Source organism: Lasioglossum baleicum, chromosome 3, assembly GCF_051020765.1.
Source record: "Lasioglossum baleicum chromosome 3, iyLasBale1, whole genome shotgun sequence".
Classification (NCBI taxonomy): Eukaryota; Metazoa; Arthropoda; class Insecta; order Hymenoptera; family Halictidae; genus Lasioglossum; species Lasioglossum baleicum.
Window position 1 is genome coordinate 12,267,336 of NC_134931.1, and position 24,574 is coordinate 12,291,909.

General features: G+C 35.4%; 5 protein-coding genes across 8 annotated transcripts in view; 4 read left to right on the plus strand and 1 right to left on the minus strand.

Annotated features, from left to right (window-relative positions):
* The first annotated feature begins 1,780 nt into the window (after positions 1–1,780).
* Lin (protein lines homolog) lies at positions 1,781–6,126 on the plus strand. Its single transcript, XM_076420846.1, has 2 exons — positions 1,781–2,641; positions 3,001–6,126. The coding sequence occupies exon 2, from the start codon at positions 3,145–3,147 to the stop codon at positions 4,930–4,932; it is 1,788 nt and encodes a 595-aa protein (XP_076276961.1). The 5' UTR covers positions 1,781–2,641; positions 3,001–3,144; the 3' UTR covers positions 4,933–6,126.
* A 218-nt stretch (positions 6,127–6,344) lies between these two features.
* On the plus strand, positions 6,345–9,460 carry LOC143207407 (protein FAM98A). The gene is made up of 7 exons (XM_076420847.1): positions 6,345–6,452; positions 6,527–6,575; positions 6,741–7,107; positions 7,194–7,484; positions 7,574–7,872; positions 8,160–8,623; positions 8,736–9,460. Exons 2-7 carry the CDS (start codon positions 6,538–6,540, stop codon positions 8,912–8,914), a joined length of 1,638 nt encoding a protein of 545 aa, XP_076276962.1. The 5' UTR covers positions 6,345–6,452; positions 6,527–6,537; the 3' UTR covers positions 8,915–9,460.
* Positions 9,461–9,558: 98 nt separating this feature from the next.
* Positions 9,559–13,807, plus strand: LOC143207403 (transmembrane channel-like protein 7). Its single transcript, XM_076420841.1, has 4 exons — positions 9,559–9,924; positions 10,131–10,360; positions 10,432–10,673; positions 11,060–13,807. The coding sequence occupies exons 2-4, from the start codon at positions 10,183–10,185 to the stop codon at positions 12,956–12,958; spliced, it is 2,319 nt and encodes a 772-aa protein (XP_076276956.1). The 5' UTR covers positions 9,559–9,924; positions 10,131–10,182; the 3' UTR covers positions 12,959–13,807.
* Positions 13,808–14,621: 814 nt separating this feature from the next.
* LOC143207408 (ribonuclease H2 subunit C) lies at positions 14,622–15,481 on the minus strand. The gene is made up of 3 exons (XM_076420848.1): positions 15,314–15,481; positions 14,867–15,099; positions 14,622–14,778 (listed from the first exon to the last, which is right to left on the minus strand). The coding sequence occupies exons 1-3, from the start codon at positions 15,456–15,458 to the stop codon at positions 14,758–14,760; spliced, it is 399 nt and encodes a 132-aa protein (XP_076276963.1). The 5' UTR covers positions 15,459–15,481; the 3' UTR covers positions 14,622–14,757.
* A 536-nt stretch (positions 15,482–16,017) lies between these two features.
* Positions 16,018–24,574, plus strand: part of Crmp (Collapsin Response Mediator Protein) — a 32,142-nt gene continuing 23,585 nt past the window's right edge. For 2 of the 4 annotated variants that reach the window (XM_076420845.1, XM_076420843.1), the window contains exon 1: positions 16,018–16,281. In XM_076420845.1, coding sequence (XP_076276960.1) covers positions 16,243–16,281 — 39 coding nt within the window. In that variant the 5' untranslated portion in view covers positions 16,018–16,242. The remainder of the gene's footprint in view (positions 16,282–24,574) is intronic. The other 2 variants (XM_076420844.1, XM_076420842.1) reach the window with 1 other exon arrangement.

Below are 24,574 nucleotides of genomic sequence, written 5' to 3' on the forward strand. Positions count from 1 at the left end.
GAGGCGCGTGATTTCATTCACATTAGCATAGATTTCCCCATGAAGACAGAGGTCCTCCCGGATGCAGAGCCAGTCTAGAGCCAATTTTAGTTCAGTTCGCTTAGACGAGATGGCGCCTAGTCAGGAGGACTGTCAATCAGTGCTGTGATATTGTGCAACATTTCACTGCTGCACTGCTGTCAACGTGGAATCATAGCAAAACTGACACAGACGAGGTAAATATTCTCATCGGTGGCACTAATATTAGTGCCACCTGCCCTGTATAGCGGCTATTCGCGACAAGCTGAATAGAATATGGAAATAACAAGCAACTCCATCTCGTGTTCATTAGGCAGTTGCGTGTTTATCAATGTTACCAAACTTTTTTTTTGCACAGATGTTTATAACATTGATAAATAGTTATTTTCTAGTTACAAATCGAGGGTATAGTTCCCCCTTAAATATTTCAATAATAAAGCTGAGTTTCATCAACTTCATCGAACATGGAGAACATAACTAGTAAAGCAATTCAGTCGACTGAAAACCACTAAAAACTATCGACTAAATAGTCGATAGTATGTAGCGACTAAATAGTAACTAGTCGATAGTTGAATTTAGTCGATAGTGCCCATCACTACTCCTTCATACTTCATTTCATGAAATCATCATATTTGTTGGACTCTCTTCATTCGTTTGTAAAATGCGCATTTTATTTAATTATCAATCTGAAGAATTATAATCCTTATGTGTACAAACATTTTATAAGAATGAATGCCGAAGTAATAACATAGATACCCAGACAGCACAGTCTGACAGAGCCTACCACCGGACCCAGCCAACAGAGCCCCTGACCTACAGGTTACGGGCAAACACAACGCTTGGAGCTGCGTCGAGACCCAGACAGGCCAATTCAGCCGGGCACCTGTGCACAAAATGGCGCGAATATCACCTGCAGGGGGCTCGAGCCCAGGGCCTGCCGGCCGGGCTGGGATTCAGCCTGTTTTTGAGAGGGCAGCACGGTATCACACTAATGTGGCCAATCAGTGCTTCGATTGAGCCCAACTTTTCTCGCGCATGGGCGACACAGGGCGGGTCGCATCAATGTGGCAGTACTGTGCAAATGCGTAACAGTCTCCCTTTTTACCGACAAAAGTATAATAAGTTAATAAATAAGACCTTTGAGGGCGATTGCTGCCTAGATTGACCTTTATCTGGCGTTTTTGACTACTGAAAAAACCCGTGTTTGTATTATCACGAAATGAGAACGCGAATCCTGCACCCTTGCAATCTTGCAAATCGGCCGAACACCGGCCCGGCCGGCAGGCCCTGGGCTCGAGCCCCCTGCAGGTGAAATTCGCGCCATTTTGTGCACAGGGGCCCGGCTAAAATCGAGCCGGTGTGCTGCCTGGGTATATTTATATACTGAATCTGTTCAATCCTCGAACAGATTGAATGATTATACCTTTAACTGTATATGTATAATGCATAACAATATCTGATATTATTATTAAACATTATTAAAGCAATCGTTATACTTCATACTTTCAGAATATTTTTTCGTTGAGAACCGTACTTATATAAATTTGACTATGTACCTAATGTATCATCGATGGGATAAAAAATTTTTTACATGAATAATAACAGAACTATTGCACAAATTCTATGATCTTCTACTTAGTGATTCGTGAGAAAAATAGAAGTTTATGAACATTAGAAATTATACTTTATATGAATAAATTGTTATAATATAAATTCTACAACAAATAGGAATACGCATAAACGTCGGAGCGCTGCCATCGATGCAGAGTTGCCGATCATCTCGTCTATTTATTGTACGATTTTTTGATTTCGATTACTTTTATTATGAAAAACTATAGAAAAGATGTTCGATGAATATTTCAGAAGTTTTTATCATAATTTGAACGCAATTATTTAAGTAATTCGTATTATTCGCACTCAGTATATTGTGGAATGTGCGAGGAGGAGCTACTGTGTTACGCAGCTCTGCATGATGCCATCGGAAAAATACGTAATAAACACGAAGAATTCGTGTCTTATGCGTTATCAGGTTAACATTTTACCACTTGACATAAGATATGAACTATTTTACGGGGATGCATACACGGTTAAATGATATAAAACCGTAATTCTTATTTTTACTCGGTAGCATGTATACGTGGCAACAGAGCAAAGTAGACGAGTGCTCTGTCACTTCCTAGTCAAAAGAAATTCTTTGGGCACAAACAATAATATATTTACACTGTTAAAATAGTGAAACACGGTGTAACTCGATAAAAGTCCTCTCAATCATACTATTGATACGTTTAACTGTCTCCGAATGATCGGTAGAGAGTCATTTTGTGTGTATATTCATGTATCAGCAAGCGTCGGTTTACATATTACATGTGCAACCTGTATTAAACTCTTTCACAGTTAGCATTTTACGAATGTATCTGAGAAGAAATGTAATTTTAACCTGTTAAACGGATGCTGTACGTTAATTGTTTGATTGATCTTTCGACAAAAAAATAGACGTATACATCCTTGTATGGATGAATATGTAAACATATACACACACATTTATTTACGTATGTATATTGACAAGGTGTTGGAATTTACAAATATTTTAAAAAGTCAATAACAAGAAGAACCAATTATCGTTGTAAGTTTGAATATCACATTCTATTTGTTCATAATCTATTTAAATGATTACTGCATTTTTATGTTAAACGTTATATTTTAAGAAAAAAGAAATTTTTTAAAATTTCTATCATAGACAATATCATTTAATAATTTGTATCATGAATATTAGCAATAGTCGTATAATAATTAAATTTGATTAATTACACATGAATTTATAAAAATATCTTTTTGCATATTGCGTTAAATTTTGATCTAATCATTAGTTTCGTCAATAGTACAAATTGTTAAGAGGTATAATGCTTATTCAATTTTATGTGTGCTTTTTATTTGATTGATACAAGTATACTTTGTAACCATTGAAATATTTATGCTTTCTAGGAACACAATAAGCTAATGTTTGCTATATTTCATCCATTATTCATATGGTGTTTTGTTCCTTGGAACATTATATGTATTATGAAGATTACCTGATGAAAGATCATTTTGGATCGAGAAGGAAAAGCAGCAAGAATAGTGCTGCTAATGGTGCTTTGGCACTATTATTATTGTCCTCCTAGCAACACGATGGAGGAGCCAGCAAAGAAGAAACAGCGTATCGAAAACAATGAAGTTGAGAGAGACACATTATCGGATATTGAACAACTTCAAAACAGCCTGTTAGCACAATGTTTGTGCAACATACCGGAAAGCAGTTTGCGCAAACCTTTCGCAAGTGCAGCAGTGGAAGATTCCGATGGCACATATCGATCTTCGCTGTTATCAGAGTGGGGAACTGATCAAATCTTAGAGTTTATAAGTGCTTTGCAACTATTGTTTGATTTAGCTATCAAACAAAACACAAGAGGTGTTATGTGCAGCAGAGTGGTAGATGTTTGTTATGCGCTGGCGCGAAACGAGCATGGCATTATAGATCAATTAATTGACCTATCCTGTACAACGAACAAATTCATATCATTTTCTGCTAGCAGAGTTCTTGCGTCATTTTTTATTGTTACAAAGGAAAATATTGATACAGCATGGCTAGAGAGATTAACACAGTCTTTAGTAAATACTCATTCTCCGAGTCAAATGTTATTTACATTGGATGTTGTAAAAAGAGTTGTAGAACATAAAGACTGCAGTATTCACCCTCTCGAGGATACAGAGAGCTCAGCAGTGCATCCATCGCATTGTAACACCATAACGATTTCAGATTCAGAAAGTTTTGATAGTACGCCTGTAAAAGCAATGTGTGTTAAAGCTTTAGAGTCTAAATGGACCATACTAGTATCAAAATTTGATGCCATTCTTAGTTCATATACGCCTCAACACGAGTCAGTCGTTATCACATTTCTTGATTTGTGGGAGTCAATTATTTCTGTGAAAGCTAACTTGTCTGTCATCGACACCAAACTGTTTTACTCTCAGTTAGACAACTTGGTTGTACTGTTGAACGCGAATGTTCCTGGTGTAATTTGGAGACATCTTCTTGGATTGTTTAACGAAGTATTATGTTATGGAAGCACTTTGGCATTACAAGATGTACTACCAGACGAGCCTTGCTCTCTAGCACATTTTATTGTACGTGCTGTAAAAGATTGGAGATTATTAGATGCTTTGCCATATCGACATGGTTCAGGAAGATTCGGAGGTGGTTCTGGAGAAGGTGACCGTCCCCTTTTACAAAAGATAGTGTTGTTAGTTTTAAAAAGTGTTGCTGTGACTGTTAAAGAGACACGTAGCGATTCTAGTGACTCTTCTTTGGGTTCTGAAGCTGAAGATCTTGATGCCGATATGGCAGTTATCGAAAGAAGTATAAGAGAAGTTTTACGACAATTGGATCAATGTATAAAAACCCTAATGCCATTTCACCCTGAAATGCCTTTATCGCAATGGGTTGTGCAAATGTTTCATGATCAAGATGATTTTCTTATCGAAGGCATGGTTTGTTGTTTAGATGTAGCAGTTGGCCTTTTTTATAGAGGACCACCGCAAAATGATCTTGGTCATATGCTTAGTCCAACATTAACATTCATACAGTTTATACATGCTGTATCTCATGATCCAGATGTATTGCTAGATTTACTTGTTAGCAATGAAACGTGTTTCTTATTATACTTACTGAGATTTTTGAAGTATATTAAACGAAATTGGACAGAGTTTGTATCTTGTTGCGGAAGAGAGTTAGATGAAACCATGACAATATTGATAAGACTTCGTTTAGCGATAGATAGATTAGTATCTAAAGCTTTGTTCCCTTATAATATAAATCCAGTTCTACGTCTGTTAGAAAAATGTGAGTCCTTCTATGAAGGCAATATAGAGAATTAATTATTTTATTGTATGATAAGTGTGAAACTTAAAATTCAGATATACTAGATCGATGTGTACAAACTGTAAGAATAAAAGAAATTTTTCACCTGGCTCATTTTATTAGCCAGAAGTCATTACAAAATTGTACAGCCTCATTAACTTCATTTTTTTTTAAAAAACGACTGAATTGAGCTACTGACTTGGGTAGTCTTAAATATTTAGATTAATATTAGACAAACAATATTTTTATTTATTGTGCTTAGCAAAAGATTCATTCGAAAATATTACTAAATTTTTACAGAAAAATTAGCATTTTCTATTTCATGGTTGAAGTATAAGCGGATCGAAGTAGTACAAAGAGTAGCTAAAATTACATGCTTCACAATGAAATTGTACTTTTTATATGGTGCTACGAAAATGAAATTGCCAAAGCACCACTGGAAATAAATTTACATGTATACTATTAGAATAATATTTATGTGTATACATCCAACCGAATGTACAATTTGCCAGTCAAACAGAGATTTTTAGCTGGATTCTAATGTACACTGTTACATCGTATTTAATATAGATATTTTATATCGTTTATGGAAACATGTCATACTATTTTCTGAAAGTTATTCTAAAAGTACAATACTTATGGAAGTTCTTCACTAGCGCATTAAAATATAAAATCAACTTTTTAATTCTATGCCGGGAGTATTAGTAAAGTATATATTTAATTTTATGACGTGTTAGCTCAAAACAGATAAATAAATTTATGTCAATTTATCTTTTAACTGGCAATTTAAGAAGATTCTATGCTTTTCTTGCCCCTTGTCCATGTATAGTTATAACTGCAAGTGTAAAATTCAGTAAAGTTTGTTTAAATGGAACACTAGATCATATTGTCATAATTATAGTTAACATTGTATAAATAAATAATATTGTATAATACTGGAAATATATAAATGCATAATTATATACTGGCAACGACAAATAGGAGTCATTGACATTTACAGTTATGCCAGTATTAATAAATTATTTGATCCAAATGGCAATCATTGCTCGTAAGATAATTTTAAAATATAATATTTGCTATATGATTACTTCAATTTGGTATCAATGTATTTGTATATAACAATTGTAATGTTAATTATTAATTATTTTAAGATTAACTCTGTAAGTATGATATATGTAATACACTAAAAATCTAAATATTTTTACTTTTATAATCCTGGTGTAATATATTATTTCACATTTCCTAAAGCGGACTTTTTGCTACCGTTTATACATCGTGCTAAGTACTGGTAAATGATAACTCATATATTTTTATATATATATTTATTATATTTATTTCTATTTACATTTCATATTTGAAATCATATGTGTATATATATATATGTGTTCAGAACACGACATCTGTCGTCGTGTACTGCATACTTACATCCAGTTGAATCCCCGTGGATAATAAAATTTAGATTTTGTGACAGCACTAGCAAGCACTAGACAGCACGTACCGCAAGAGAACGGATATTCTGATTGTTCCTATTTTTATTGTAAGTACATTTTATCTATATTTTTTCCATAAATTTTATAATCGCTGATAATTGGCGGATCTTATTAATTAAAGGTCCTTTTGCAATGGAGTTAAAATTACTGGAAAGAACACAAAAATTGGGGTAAGCGATTAGAGGTTATTAAGTATTAATATACATATTTATGTGATTTCGTACAATATTTAAAGAAAACTCATTGGTTAGATAATTATATTTAAATTAAATGAAGTAATTTTTCAATACGACGTGTAATAATCTTAATATTTGATACAATTTGTCACTGTTTAGGTACAATGGGGAGCTGGCAGATTCTAATAAATTTATGGAAGCTTTAAAACTAGGTCCGAAATCACCGGAATTTACAAAACTTGTAGCATGGCTGGCAGACGAAATAACAATACTTAATGAAATGGATGAAACTGTTCATGCGATAGTGTCTCCAGATGATTCTAGTTCTTTTCTACTAGAGTTAAGCTGTTTTCTTAAAGAATTAGGATGTGTAAATGAACGACTAATGTCTGGTAATGTTAACGCACGATTATCAACTCAAGAAGATAGGTATATTTTGTTAGATTTTTTGGGAGCAGAATTGAAGGCTTCTAGATTATTAGAATATAAAAAACTTCAAAATTCAACCTCTACGGATGTTCATGTAGTAAGTTTTTATTAAGAACATAAGTCTGAAAACAATGATGTAAGTAATTATCAATAAATTTTCATGAAATTTTATGTTTAATATAGGAAGAAAGTGATACAGCTAAAGATCTGAAAGACATGTTAATAGCATTAAATTTTGAGAAACCACCAGATGACATTACCCCTGTTAAACTTTTTGCAAGATTAGAGAACAAATTAAAAGATGTATTAAAAACCGTTCCAAATGAGCTTGTGGGTCAACCGTTAATCACTACTGGTTTTACCGAAAAGGAATGGAATGATTTACAACATATACAACAAGAGTTACATGATGAATATAGATTACGTCGTGATATGTTACTTAAACGTCTTGATGTAACAGTACAGTCATTTTTAGTAAGTATAATGGCTGGTTTTATCTAAATCTACTAAGAGTACTTACACTTAATAGGACAAGAATATATAGTTTCTATTTTCATACATAGTGGTCGGATAGGATAAAATCTCAAGAAGCAGAATTAAATAAACGATACGAAGATACTAGAAAGTTCCTAAGTGCAGAACCCGATGTTACATTCGCTGACTTATTAGCATCCAGAGATGATATTGCATTGATGGAGAAAACAAGCAGTGCAAGTGTTAGAAAGAATACCAAAAGCAATATTAACTCGCTCATTATTGGAGCTGTACCAGATAGAGGTGGAAGACCATATGAACAAGAGCCACCACCACCAGAAATGCCACCATGGCAAAAAGACAGAGTAGCAGGACCTTCAACTTCTCGGTTAGTAAAAATTAATCGCTAGAGATGTGTGAAAACCTGAATATGTCGGGTATAGTGGAGACGAATCGGGTTCATCAAAATTTCGGGATTGTTGAGAATGTTTAGGATTCTCAAGAATTTTCGAGATTCTCAAGAATATTATAGATTATTTTCGAGAATTCGTCCTGATCCTGAATAAAATTCTCGACCCATTCCAACCTGACACTTTCGGATTCTCGCACACCTCTAATAATTACAGATTAAACAATTTATCACAAATATAAAAATGTACAATGTTTTTAATTTAGCGGAGGCCGTGGAGGAGGATATAATAGAGGGGGTCGTGGTGGTGGTGGTGGTTCTAATACCTCATTTTCAAGCGATAACAGAGGAGGTCGAAGTGATAGCGGATTTCAGGGTTCAAACTATTCCTCCAATAATAGTGGATATGGGAACCAAGGAGGAGGTTATGGAGGAAAACAAGGGGGAGGATATGGCAGAGGACAAGGAGGATCATACGGTAGTGGAGGAGGGTATGGTGGAGGACAAGGAGGAGGATATGGAGGTAGTCAAGGAGGTGGATATAGAGGAAACCAAGGAGGAAGTCAAGAATCATATGGTGGAGGATATGGAGGAAATCAAGGTGGAGGATATAGTAGTGGAGGAGGGTATGGCAGTGGAGGAGGGTATAGTAGTGGAGGAGGGTATGGAGGAAATCAAAGTGGAGGATATGGAGGAAATAATAGTTACAGTGGAGACAACAGGGATGCAGGTAATAAATTTGATGGAAAGAATGATAGACAAGATTTCAAAGTAGAGGTACTTACACGTGTATCTACACGTCTTGATTCAATTTCATGATTGTTACAAATTTTCATATACAGGGTATGGTCAGCAACAAAGCTATCCTAGTAATACAGGCTCTTATCAATCTGACAAAGGTGGGCAACAGTATCAAAGAGGAGGTGGTAGGGGAGGAAGGGGTGGTAGAGTTCAAGGAGGATGGAATCAAGGAAACACAGATAATTATCAACGTAGGGGAGGCAGAAGTCAACAATACTAAAATGTTATATGTAAAATATTATTCTTACATCACTATATCATATAGTATTTAGTAATGTCTGCATTAACAAAGCATAATAATCAGCATCAGTAATTTACATAAAATTATGCTTAATTGTTCATGTATTTCGTGTTAAGTCTACAGATACTATGTAAAATATAAATAATTGAAAGAATTGATACTAATTTTTAAATAAATTAGAAGATTTGATATTATTTTTATTGCTCACTTAAATCAGTTAATTTGTAGAAATTTGAATAATTATTATTTATGTATTTATGATGTTTTCTAGCTTGTGAAGTGTTGATTTAAACAGTATATTTGTATTTGAATTATGTAAATATGAATTTTTGTATAACGGAAATGAATTTTTCTAAATTCAACAATATACTGTGTCTGAAAATGTGAAACTAATTTATTTTATTTAATATTTACGTGTTCATGAAATCTCGAAAAATTTATAGACCAACTTTTCTAATAAATTTTTTCATTGAGTGGATTATGGAGAGTTAAAGGTACCAAGAATTCAATAAAAAATATTCTTCTCATTTGCTGTTTTTTTTATAACTACGTGACTACTACACGACTACCTTCTACACTCCTTTTAGTTCATGTCCCATTGTTCTCTTATCACCTTATCAGCCGTCTGATGCAGAATACAACGAACGTGATATACGAAAAAACAAAATGTCAATGAGTGAATCATTATACTTATCTTCGTTTATCTATTTTCAAGGATTAGATGCATTGTCGTGGGGTCGTATAAAACTTACATTGATGTGATTGAATACACATACTGCTCAAACATTTCGCGCAACTACATACGTCACAGTTTACAAAACGACACAGTGTCACACAGTGTACAGTGCCATTGGGGTTTTAAACGCGAGTGTTTTTCCATTAGAGTGTTATTTTTTTATAATAATTTGAATTGATTTGTGTAGTAAGAAGATCTCATCAAGCAATGACACGTTTACGAAACATTTGACTGACTGACTAATCTACATAAGGTAAATAAGTATTATCGGTCGTGAAGACACATCAATTTATTATTAATGTTGTTTTTACAATAAATCGTTTAAAATTCGTTCATAAAAGTGTGAAATAATAATTAATGTGTGTATAAATAAAATATTTGATACATCGTAAATGTCTATGAATTCGATTATTTCATTTTTTAAAATAATAATTTCTGTTTAACTTTTACATATATAAGGCTTTGAAAGGGTGTTACGTTTATAAACTACGATCACTGCCAAAAAAGAAGGATGTCAGGAGGGGAAAGGAAGAAACGTGCTTGCGATAGAGGGCAAGGATGGGAAGAAGCAGGTGCCGAATTTTACCAGGAACGGTATCCCGCAGCTATCGAAGCTGATTTACAGCAAGTTTTACAAAGGGACCCTTCCCATATAGCCACCTTATTGCCAAGTAAAAAGTCTCGTGTTGGTAAGTGTTTACATATCTTAATTGTTATAAATCAAACAAATTGTTATATATCTAATATCACTTTATATCAGCTACGGCTAAACGAATACGTAACGACACAAAAACAACATTGAGAAGGCGTACCAGTACAAGATCGCGTGGTACAACTACGTCAAGACGCATGTCAACAAATGTGCATGATGTAGCGGTATCTATGTTGCCAGACTTATCAGAGAATTTATCAAATGAAGAACGTACATGGGAAGAGATAATGCAAATCAAAGCTATGCCCATATGCATGACACAAAAGATACAGTTAAAAAATCAATTACAGGTAAGTTGTGCAATGTTATCATTGAAGGGCGTAAACTTGTTTCCAGAATTGCAAGTGCATAGGATGCGCCTTCTGATGATGGGGTTTTTCAGTAATCAAAAGCGCTAGATAAAAGATCGCTAGGTGCAATCGCCCTCAAAAGTCCTACTTTTACGTTTATGAGGCGCAATTTGTATTATTTGGCAGCTGTTGCAGCTTTATGTTTCTGAATAATGCAAATTACGCCTCGTAAACGTAAAAATAGGATCTAGCGCTTCTGACTACTGTAAAACCCCATCATTATCGAGAAATGAGAAGGCGCATCCCGCACCCTTGCAATCCTAGAAACGAGACTACCCCCTTAATTTGAAGAATAATTAACTTATTCGCATGTATACACATTTCAGAGTGCTACAAAATTAAGGTTGCAAGGTTTTGAACAACTAAAATGGCAACGAAGAAAAGCTTGGCAACAGTTTCGCATCAGGATGAAAGAAGCATATTCAAAAATGGAATTATGGAACGAAAGTTTGAAAACAATTGGAGGAAATTTTGGAATGGGGATAGTAGCATACTTTTTATTCATCAAATGGTTAATGTATCTCAATATTGCATTATTTTTACTTATGTTCTTATTTATTGCATTACCTGCAATAGCATTTGATGCGCCAGAAGAAGAGTCATGCATAAATTCTAATAGTAGTCACAGCATAGCTTGCTGCTCGGAGCAGTATTGGAATATAACTCAAGAAAGTAGTAGTATAGCAGATTTTGTACAGGTCACCGGCATTTTGGAATACACTTTATTATTTTATGGTGCGTACAGTCGTATGAGTTACAATGCTTCAGGTTTTCTTTATAATTTGCCATTATCTTATATTTGTACTACCATTGGTATATTTATCTTTAGTTTGGTTGCAATAGTGAAGTCAGCCGCTAAAGGTTTTAAACAAAGAGTTATTGAAAATGAAGGTCAATTCTATCAGTATTGCAATTTAGTTTTTGGGGGTTGGGATTACTGCATACATAATGAAAAGTCTGCAGCTGTGAAGCACAAAGCATTATACAATGAGATGAAAGGATTTTTAGAAACTGAAAGATTGGAGGAAGAAAGACAAAATCGAACAAGAGAGGAAAAAACAAAATTTTTTCTTATGCGTCTATTTGTCAATGTAATTGTTTTGACAATATTGTGTAGCTGTGGTACATTTATTTACTATATATTTGAATTTTCTTTCGATCAAGTTTCTGAACAATCAGCTGAGATTCACGATGTAGGATATATATCATTAACAAAAATCGTTTTGTTATTAGTCGAATTTCTTCCATACATTTGCATAGTTGCTCTAAATCTTACTGTACCGTTTCTATTTCGATACTTAGTTACTCTAGAAAATTATAGTCCATTGTTCGTTGTGCGTATAACTCTTTTCAGAACAGTATTTCTACGGCTTTCTTCTCTTGCCGTGCTACTTATGTCATTTTACAGAATAATTACAAGCGAAGTATTAGATGACGAATGTACCAGTCAACGTCGGCCACAATGTTGGGAATCGTTTGTGGGGCAACAGTTTTTCAAGCTCTATATAACTGATCTACTTCTCCAGTTTATCATGACATTTTTCGTCAATTTTCCCAGGTCTTTAATAGCAAAGCACACAGAAAACAAAGTGCTAAGATTTTTTGGAGAACAAGAGTTCGATTTACCAAAGCATGTATTAGATGTAGTTTATTTACAAACAATCTGTTGGCTTGGGTGTTTCTTTGCCCCTTTACTGCCAGTGATTGCAGTATTTGGTACGTTTGTGTTGTTTTATATTAAGAAGTTTACTTGCTTGGTCAACAGTACTCCGTCAAGTAAAATTTATAGAGCAAGTAAATCGAATTCACTTTTCATGTTTATTTTATTAATTTCTTTTATTTTGTCTACAATTCCAATTGGATATTCTATTGCAGAAATAATGCCATCGAAGTCCTGCGGTCCGTTCAGAGGTTACAGATCAGTATGGGAATTACTAATTATGACATTCGCACAGTTTCCTATTTGGCTTCAATCAATTTTATATTTTCTTAGTACTGCTGGATTTGGCATACCGGCATTTTTTGTTCTTATTTTACTTTTGTATTATTATTATGCAGTGTCAGTAGCAAACCAACATATGGTCAGAGTTTTGAAAAATCAATTGGTATTGGAAGGCCACGATAAACAGTTCTTGCTTAACAGATTGAGTGCATTTATCAAGCAACAACAAGACCAAAACAAATACCTTCAAGAACAGACAAACGAATTAGGCACATTTTCATAAAAAGATTATGAAAGTTGAAATAGCTTTTGTGTAAAAGTTAATAATATTCCAATTTTAGTAAATGTACAGTATAATTAAGTGAGTGCTGTATACAAATTATTGAAATTTCCATAATTTTTGTTAAAACTATATGAAATAGTAAAATTGTGCAAGTATACTTTCTTTCAATATTTAATCAGTGGTTTTACAGAATGTTTTGTTGGCACAAATATATAATTAAATGACTCCAGTAAAAGATTACGAAAAAATGGGTAACTTGGACAATACATGGAGTTCTAAGTATTGTGTGTTTTGCATCTGAAAGTTCCACATTTAATGTCTAATGTGTCTCGTTCTTAATTTATTTGAAATCGTTGTATGCTTCTTTTAGTAATTAGATAATTTTAAATGTGGCAAAGAAACACCTAAAAATCAGGGTACAAAATAAAAACCGTGCAATAGTAGAAAAAAATGATAAATTACTTATTATGTACGCATAGTTTTAGCAACTATACAGAATTTATAATATCCTAACATAATGTTATAGAACCGAAAACACGTTTTTTCTTTTTAAAACTGTGTTCTTATATGGTAGGCAGAATAATCAATTTGATTTTATTTTGATAGTATTACAGAATATCAAAAGTTTACTTCTTAATTTTATAAACAAATATTGGGGTGCTTTTGCTAAACTAAAGTAAAGTGATATATTGTGGACCTATTTTTAGATTAGCTGTGTACTAGAATCATAATACAGTTGTACATAGGTTTTGTAGGTTCATCGAAGGACTTTTAGGAGTGAAAACATATTTTATAGTAGAGTGTCTCTTATTATATGTGTACTGATGAAGTATTTATGAACCAACAGTATTTTATTTAAAATTTCTAATCTAAGATTGATTTTACTGTCTCATATCAGTAATTTTCCTGAAATATGAGTGTGATTACATATTATTTTGTATATTGACTATACTTGATACTATGTTTGAGTTAACATAGATATTTAATTGTTTTATTAATATTGTTTCTAAAGTATATCAGACGTGTCATGGTTTTCAAGTTGAAAAACTGTTTTTTCTTCCAACACTGCCATTGTACATGAAAACAGAATTATATAAACTTTTATAAATATATATATATATGCATGTATAAAAATGTTGGTAGGAACTATGCATGTATACAATATTTCTTACAAGTAATAATTACAAATCTATAGGACTGCCAATGTACTTCACATAGTTTCAAGAAATGCATTTTATATGAATTTTATACAAACACGACCACATATAAGTAGCTATGTGCAATGTCACGATAACACGATTTTGATTAAGAATTATATCCACTGATTATTAATATAAGATTAATGATCCATATCTTTGATGGCATAAAAAACAGTATTAAAAAATACATATAGTATATTTAGCAATATCACCATGTAACAAGAAAAATTCTTCTGTGCTAAAAAAAAATGATAAATGCTTACACATTTATTGCAATTTTATATATTTAAAAAAATAAGAAAATAAATTACGAATATACTATTTATCCTATAAAAGACTGCACACTTTTGAAACAGCTTTTCTAATTAAACCAAAGATCATTTGCGATGTTCACATACTTCATAAGGAAATATAAGATGTCTGTTATGTATGACAAAAATATATGCTCATGACATAAAATATGATTAATAAACTATGATATACATGAAATATAAAAAATATTTATTTGCATTCCTCTTTATAACAAAATACAAAACATAATTGTAACTTAATTACTTAATAGTGTCTCGCATTCTTATGTTAAATATGTTATTACTTCAATCATGATTCTGTAGAATGTAGCTGAAAGAAAATATGTATACATATATATAAATTGATATGTAAAGTGAAAATACTTTATTGAATAAGGTTTGTTCAATTTGATACTTACTGCTTCAGCTATGTCAATCCAATCAATTGCTGCTGCTAGGGCATCATTTTTAGATGGAGTTTTATCATAGTTCCAATAGGTAAAATGTGAAAATGTTCCTGCAGAATATAAATTCCTTTCCATGTTTTCCATGTCCGGTTTCTTGTGTTCAAGGAATGTAATACCTTTATACCCTGACGGTATTGTTATCTTTTTTCCTTGAAGAGGATATCCACGAAATGAAGAATTGTAATCTGTGCACAAATAAAACGTTATTGTAACCTAAAATTAACTACTGCAATGTTATATGTTCTTAATACAATCATTTCGAACAGTACATGGAGATTAAGTAATATTAAACGATCTTTCTGCATATCTAAAAACAATTACACTTTCTAAATAGAGCAGTTACTCTCTGTACGCAAAATACAGTTTCGACGAAGACAGATTTAAATATAACAAACTTACGGTCATCATCAACTTTACGGATATAAGGTTTAAAATAGAAAGAAACGTTGGCAGATTCATTGCCATGAATTTTGCATGGCATTAGGTGTAATACATTCTCTTTCGTTTCAGATACATCGTGTTTCACATGCAGTCGTATAGCCATGTTTAAATGAAAATGGCGATGCAACGTTTTGGCGGGAATGTATCAATCTTCATAAATATTCTTTTTATGTTAATTATGACACAAAGGAATTTTCAAAATTTGTCAAATCAGTCACAAATTCATCGGTAATACATATCTAAAGTATCCATATATAATATATAATGTACGTGTAACATGTATAAGATGTATACATATATGCAGTGGAACGAGAGAGAGAGAGAGAGGAAGAGAATGATTTTACAATAGCATTTACGATTCCAACGAGTATGAAATAATAAACGTTCTGCAATGTTATCTTTTTCTACGTAGATCGGAAGTGAAAATTTTCCAAGTGGAATTTTTCGATAATTGAATCGTTTCAGCTGCAATAACAATAACGATATATGTACACAATAAATTGATTAATAGCAAAGTATAAGTTCGAATAAATTTCGAATATGTGTACGGACTTTTTAAGTTAGCAGGACATGTGACGAGCTATCTTCAGTGGGGATGATCCCCCACCCCCGGCGGGCCGAAAGGGAATAGGGAGGGAGGAAAATTTACCACCGTCTCGCGACGCGCACACGTAGCGTCAGTCGCAGTCGATTGTTCGATTCGATTCGATCTTGCGCCTTTTGATTTCTACTGTGGAGACTCTCGTGTGAAAACGCGTTTTTTTCCGGGAGCGAGAGCAGTGTTCGTGAATCCCGGTGCGAAGTGCACGTCGCGGAACAGTACGATCGTGTGAACAGTTTTCTTTGTCCCCTCTGAGGTAAGACAGACAGACTCTGAACGGTCGAAGATGAGCACGCCGGTGAAGAAAGTGCCCATCCACCTGCAGGTCAGTTTGCCGATCTTTATTTTCATCCTCACCTGTTTCTGCGGGAGCTCCTGAGTTCGTTACCGATCGAGCGTCGCCGCGCAAATAAATATTGTGTCGGAATTGTCCGAATAGATCGTTGGGGCGTGAAGGTGGAGCGAATTGGGAATTGACCCGGCTTGTCTATTGTTACGTGCAGCAGCATCATCGGAGCAAATAAATTGCACTCGTGTCATTCGATATTTCCTCGTATCTCGAAAAATCTTGACAATAGGAGCGCTTGAAATATTTTACTCGATAACTTTGCATCTCGATGATGTGCACGGTACTATTGGATTTTCGTGAATTATTTAATGATGAATTATGAATGAAAAATATATAAATTGAATGACCGAACCGTTTGGATATGTAACACGTTACATAAAGATGTAACCGGTACAACGTAATCGTTTTTGCAAACAGCAGAGAATGAATCGCGATGGAGAAAGTTGAGAAATGGTCGGCGAGTAATCAGTCGATAATTAATATCGCCAAAGGGTAAAGAGATATCCTGTACGAAAATAGTGTAATCGGCGTGAGCAAATGTCTGTGTAAGCATCAGCGTAGCCTAACATTATCGGGCTGCGAATGTTGCGGTTTATTGCGAACACCTCTGTGCTTGATGTCGCTCACATCTTCCGGTTGCAGCGACGTTTTCACGGAAGCTGTGCGGCTGCATCGATTATTCCGCGATTCTGTATATCTGTTTATCCAGTATCGCATTATGGCTAGTCGTTATTGTCACACCTGGAATACGTTCGAACGATTCGGAATTCGGTATTGAAATAATTTTGTCGAAATCGTCAATTGTTTCTATGAATAAAATGTCATCTATAGACCAATTTCTCACTGCATAATGTTGCGTATACGGCGCAAAGTCAGTGAACTTCCGATCGATAGTCACGCCGGAAGGTTTATTCTTACGAATCAAATTGTAATATTTATTCATTGGTATTATTATTATCATTGGTATTATATAAAATTAAATTTTACACGAATACCTCCGACGCTTCACAATCATGCAACAAAACAGATTTCTGTGAAAGTTTTATTCTTATCTGCATATTTGAATAAAGGTTTGTAGGTTGTTTATATTATTGTAATACAGTTTTAGGAAATATTATCGATGGAAATTATTTATTTTTTAAACTCTCACATTGTGGACACTTGTTATAGAAGTCAGTTCTTCAGAGAAATAACAATATTTCATAGAGTAGGTTACTAAAATATGATAGTTTAGATATAAACATTGTTTAAGACTAAGTCTGCAAAATTCATGTCTAAATTAAATGGAAAAGCAATGCAAAAATTTTCAAATATGTATGAAAATATAGTAAACTAGATGTAGTTAACTGCATTAAAATAGAGAAAATAAATGCAAAATGCATAACTTTGTGTTAAATTTATTGGAAAGCTTACTTGACAGAAGAAGTTACTAAAAATTAAACAATCCTTTTGAATCAGTTTTCTCGTACATATATCAGAAAATAAATGCGTAGCACGGGTGTATCAACCTCACTATGAAAACCGAAAGTTTCGCCGTAACATCGGTAGCAATCGCAAGGTTGCTGCCTTATTGATCCAAGCGTCTTGGCGTCCGGCACTGGTATATCTCCTAAAAGGAACCTAAATGTATATTATAGGAACCTACATGGGAAACAAATAAGAAACAACAATCAATTCAGTTGTTTTTTACAACTGTCTTTTCGGTAAGGAGTTGTGACTTTCATTTTATTTTTCATCCTCTCAACTCTCGGGAGATAGACGTAGTGTAATTTTCACATTGCATTCGTGTTTATTTACTTAATTATTTTTATAAGTATTATATAACATACGTTACTAAAAAGATACACATAAATTTTATCATTGATACTTTCTCGAAAGCTGCGTGCAATGGAAATTCTAATTTTTTGTGTTAAAATGTCAATACATATGTACATACATGTGTTCCAAAATCCTAAACGGACAAAATTCAACGTGTATTTCCAACTAGTTTTCTCACATACTCCTCCTCTGACTGTATTACGATTTCGGAAACGCCCTGTATGCGCCACGTCTATGCGAAATGCGACATGTATATTCGGCTCAGGTCCATGCACTCGAGGCCATATCCGTTTCCGCTAAACCTTTTCTGGCTAATTGAATGTGTGTATGCGTCTTGAAGTGCTTACTGTTAACACCATCAACTGCAAGTGTCCTTTTCGAACAATTAACCCAACGTTCTCCTGGTTTGCTAGCAAGTATCGATGTTAGTGTCCCGTTTGCCTGGCGATATTAGCGAAATATTGTTAAAATTTGTCGTAAACGTAACTATATCCAGTATCCAAAAGTCTGGAGACCATCACTTTCAACACATCTGATGGAGAATTTGTGTCGCTGGATAAATCGAAAAAATATGACAGCCTAATCCAGAACAGCCTAAGCGAAAATGTGCGCCGTTAGCCAAGGGCACGGGTTCTTGTCGGATCGTCAACATCGACTACCTTGGAAACGAAATTTTATACGGAAAATATTTATTCTCCAATTACAGCTTATTTCTGCTCGAGGAATCGATTCAAATGCTTTTACTACGCCTCGATGGGTCATTTTGTTCGTCACCCTTTATAAAATCGTTTTAATCCTTCAGGGACGACGCCCAACTTTGGGCTTCTTCTGTGGGATCGACTTTCTATGATGTCACCATAATCTGTCGACGATTTGGACATTACTCATTGTACTCATTTTTCTTGTTCAGTTATGGAAGATATCGATATGTATCTTATCTCAGCCCGTACCCAATCGTCAGCCTTCCTGGAAACAAATTGCTATACAAACAAATATTTATAGATTATTATACACTTGAGTGAGCACGAACTTCACTGACTACAGAACATTATTCAACCTATTCCTCACTTACAATGAGTAGCCTCATGTTTTCGTATGATAAAACATTTAGAAAATAGCATGTTAATAATAACAACGCCTTAAATGAGTGACTACTAGAACAATTACAATTATCACTAATTGATGAAGATTATTAAAGAAGAAAAGAAATTTCTATTTGTCTCCCATTTCTTGCAATTGACGTAGAAAGTTTTTACTTTGTGAATGAAGATCCACAGTTCACAGACGTTCCTAATGGGTTGAGAATAAATTGAAAAAACGGAGGAAACTGAAAGAAAATTCTGGGGACAAAGGGATAAAAACCGTCTTCGTCGAAAGTCCGTTTGGAGGAAACGGTACGGCACTGAGACGCGCTGCCTAGGCACATGAGCAACCGCGGCGAATCAATAGTTCGTCGACACTACGTCGACATAAAGTCGGAAAAACCACGAGCTCGATTTTACGAGCACGCACACGCCGCGGCGACGTGTTGGATGGAACGCGTTCCAAACGGGATTCACTGGTCCATGGTTTCCACATCGCGTCGGATGTCCCTGTGGAAAGGCTCGCGAGGCCCCGGACACGTCGCCATCGTTAAAAATAAACCGTGGATGTTCACTGGCATTTTTCCCTCCGTTTTTCATCCCGATTAGAACGGACCAGGACTTGATTCAGAGTCGAAACAAACCGCCGATCGCGAGCAAACTCGAAATCCGCGTGGATGCTCGGTTGTCCCCCATTGACTGGCTACGTTCACACGTTTTTCGGACCGGTTCGAGCCTTTCGTTTCGTTAGGAATGTCTTCTTGGCGGATGGTTGCTTCTCCAGGTGCCAAGCCCGCCGTTTTAGCTGTTCTTTCTATTTATCGAACGAGCGGCCGCGTCGAGCGTATCTCTATTGTTACTTTTTCTTTAAATAGGCGCGTTGATTGCGATTTTTATTTAGAATAGGTTTCATCATTTTTGTGTACATCTCGCAGTCCAAGTTGGTAACACATAAAAGATATTTCTTTCGGTGTACTTACATTTGCATGCATGAAACGGTCCTGGAAATAATGGTTCAACTCTTTCTATTTTGCATTTACTGGCTGTTACATGAAAACAAAACATATCGAATGAAAATACTTAGTTTTTGAGTTAAACTAGCCCCGAGTTCAAAGGGTTAATAACTCTAACTAGCTCATCTTTTTGCCGACTTCGATGGCATAACGTCTACGAATTGGTGGTAATAAATCTCCATTTTGCTCAGGTTCGACTGGACTCTCAATGACTGGTGTGTGCCAATCTATTTACCAATTGCTGTTTCTTTTTGATATTCGTTAACCTTAATTACAGGAATGATTAAAGGCTTCCGTGTTTCAGTCTATTCGCGCGTCATCTAGAATGTAGAATTTGCCATTTGTTCGCGGTTTCTGTGGACGATTCTAGCAGCCAGCAAGTGGTTACGACGATGCGACGCGACGCGACGCGCGCGAACTTCTCATCTTTTTGTCTCTCACCGAGAACTTGACGATGAATATAGTCGAATGGAAGCCGGTCAGCCGAAATGTGGATTACCGACATTATGCCGTGGCATACACAAATAGATACGACGAGGAAGCCAGGTGTGACCCACCCGTTTCCGCAGCAGTTCGTGTACACATGGAAATTAGATCACGCCGTTGGCGTTGCTATTGGCCTTTTTTTCTTTCTTTTTTAACTCGGTCTCATTCGATTACGACAGCCCAAGGACGATCCGTGGACGGATTGCACTTGAACATATTCTTTCGTCCACAAACTATAACCATGGCAAATTCAGTACGCAAACAATTCTATTAGCTGTACTGTAACTGGCGCACCACCTACTTCATCGGCATCAATTTTTAAAGAAACCTACGCCTTTAGCTACTTAGGCCAGTCTATCTTCGCTCTAAAGGCTTCACATTCGTTCTTCGAATATCTGTAAAATAATAAATTGCTTTCTACAAAGCAAAAACATCTTTACACGAGGACTCCCTCGAGAATTTCTGTCTGGCTGGTTGCTCGAAAAGTGTGGAATTAATTCTCGAGGCACGTGAAAGTATACGCCCTTGGAAAATCGATATCTCGCCCATTTCCTAGGACTCGCCACCAATTCATCCGCGCCGACACGCGCCGCCCAAATGGGAGATCCTATCGGGCTGCGCAGCGGCTCCGTTTCGATCGAACTTGCCAGCCCTATTATTCTTATCGCGCCGATTCAGCCCCTCGATGAAGCTTCCTTGTTCTCTATCTTGGTATCAGCTCGTGAATCGTTTTGTTGCGAAGCGAGTCGCGTGCTACCAGAAGTCGCCGCTTTAAACCAGCAGCAGTGTTCCGCTTGGTACGCGGTCCAATTAAAACCAGATTTCTTCTTCGGTTACGGTATCCTACCGTCCGCAGACCCCGCGAAATCGAAGAGGAATGATAATTAACTACTTTCACGGTTGGAAAAAGGGATTTTCCGACGGCTCCGTATTTAAGGAGCGAAACTCGACGAGTTTCTAACACGATTGTGATCCGGCGCTCTGCTCTGGAACTGCTTAACCCTGGAAACATCAAGGGTATTTTGTCGGGCCTACTATACTCCAATCAGAAAAGGAATAGTGAAAGAATAGTGCGAGATCTCACGCATTGCCGCACCTCCCACTTTTGCCTCGATTCATCCCCGTAATCTCTGTTCCGAGAAAAGTAGTTGAACATTTATTTGTCTGTTGTCCATCACAGTAGCAAATTATTATGGCAGAATCTTCTAGAACGTGACAAGAAAATTATTTAAAGAAGACTGTTCCATTTCTGTGGAAGTAGGTTTTTCTACATTTAAAATATACTGTATTTTTAGACAGGTTTATAATCCGGTAATAAGGGAGCCTATTGTATTTTTAACAGATATGTTAGAAGTTCTTTGTAAAAATTGTAGGAGAACATTTGATGGTACTTGATGCGAAATAAATGAATCTAACCATTTTCCAAAAAATCTTCATGATTCAAGTAGTATACAGACGTGAAGTGGGTCTCGACCTGTCCGATAATTTCACAGTACAGAATCAATGTGAGCGTTGATTAATTATTCAATGTACTAAGTTTGGAACATATCGATATTCTGACCACAGTCAGCTTTTACAAGCCAGCATATGAAAAATTCTTCTTAATCTAATAACCGAAGGTATTTAATTTTATATCCGGAACATATCGAAAATTACTAATTACGTACACAGATAAATTACGTAATTCGAAGGTTTGGTCTCGCAAGATTAAGAGCATTCTGATGCACACTTGCGTGTATTATTTGCCGGCGGATAAGACACGCTGCAACTGACAAGCTAATATTCAAACAATTAACGCTCCGATGGAACCGAACGACCGAATGTCGTAGAACATTATGCAATAATCGTGTTTTCGGGACGCTTTCTTGTAGAGGTAGTTACTGGGTATGAAAGTTGTAGGGATAAAATCTGAAATTAGAAATGCATACGTTTGAGAAACCGGTACACCGGAGAATCAATCTAATTTTTCAAACTAGAAAACTACTATGCAAACTCCGATGCATCGAGTCGGGCGCACGGTGAAGATTCCAATCTGAATTCAAAGAAGATTAATATTAATGGTTTCACGCAGAATGAAATAGTATACGATACTGTTATATATCATTCTGATTAAAATGTGCAACGAACGTGTAATTTTTTTCTTCTCCGGCGAATGGCTAATGATGAAGCAATTATAGTGCTCGTGCTTCAAAGAAATAAGCATTGTCCAGTTATATCTACCAGCCATAGAAAGCGTTTCATAGAAACTGAAACGATATTTGTGAATATGTTCTATAATTGGATCAGAAGATTAGGTTATATGAATATACATAGAATGTGTTTAGATTGTTTAGAATGTTTTGAACTTTTACTTTTGGAGTCAATTCGTCTCATCATATTTTACAATTTTTAATACTAAAATCATCCTGTAAAAGCGTGCAGCGATTCATTGAGCATTTTGTACTAATACTTCCTGGATGATATTAATAACAATTCTTAAAAATAGTACACCGTTTCGTTTTATTTGAGAATGTAAAATTAGATTCCATATTTATACAGCCGATATAACGAAACTTCAGATTTGAAAGCTTCGTGATCTGTATTTGTATACAGAGTGACCAAGAAGTCAGGCTAAATTTATACAGCACTTTAAGAGGAGTCAGCCTCGCGCTTGACGCTTGTTTTCATTTATTATTAACTCGAATGGAGTTCCAATAGAATAAAGGTGATCAGTAATAATATAAAAATAAATCGAAACGAGTTTATTATAGATCTTTTTTCGATTAACGATAAGAAAAATATCCTTTCCGCTGCGAATCAAATTTTAAAACTCACAAGTGTTACCTTAGAAAACTGACGATATCAAATCGACTGCAGTTTCGTAATTGCAGTAATAGTGACATACAAAACCAGTCATCTGACCGTGGTAGGTCTGGGCGAATTGCAATACTTTTAAATCAGATTATACAATTTCGAATCGGTAATTTTTCTAATTTATAAAGAAAGTGACCGGCAAACATCGGCCAGTAGTTGCAACGGCCAGGTTTCACGGAATCAGGGAAAGTGGTCGGTAGCTCGTCAGACACGCGCAACCATGGTTCAGCTATCAACACTCTTGAGTCAGTTGAGATTCTGTTTTTTTTCATCTTATGTTAAGACCATGTAAGCAACACGAAGTGGAGCGAAAAGCCGGTCTCGCGAAGTGGCCGCGAGCATTTCTTTTCGAAAAAATCACGACGACTAACGGGCTAACGTATTTTAAGCCGCTGTCTGCTGAAAATATCCAACCAGAGAGATCTCCAACACATGAAACGCACATGTTCGCACCCATACCTAATAACCATACCTCGGAGATGACAAGGTCTCAGCCTACGTGAATCGCGGCGACGAGGCCTCGATATTCAAGTCGATTCGCACAATTTTTCGTCGAAGGTCACCACTCTCGTCCCGTCTGCAAGAGAAAAGGAAAATACAGCATGTTTCTCTGCGGTCATGGGCGGACAGTATGCTTTTGGTCATCGGAGACGCTCATAGGGGCTGATCCAGAAATAGTGATCAATGTTTCAGAGGTCATTCTACTCACCTGAAGGATGAGAATAGGTGATATAGCCGGATGTCTAAAATCGTTGACTGTTTTTCAGTTTGTTAACACCTTTTTGTATGACAATTAGAGACCTGAATAGTCTTGGTATAAAGAAAATTAAAACTTGATTAAGTTCTTCTCCATTTTCAATTGACGACAATCGCGTAAGATAGTTATCGCTCGTAAGTAATAAGCAAATGGTATGTTGATGATTGAATTTTATTTTATTTGTAGAGCGACGAATTTTTATAATTTCAACAATTCCAAAATAAATAATCTGGGAGGGGTAAATTTGACCGGCGCTGGTA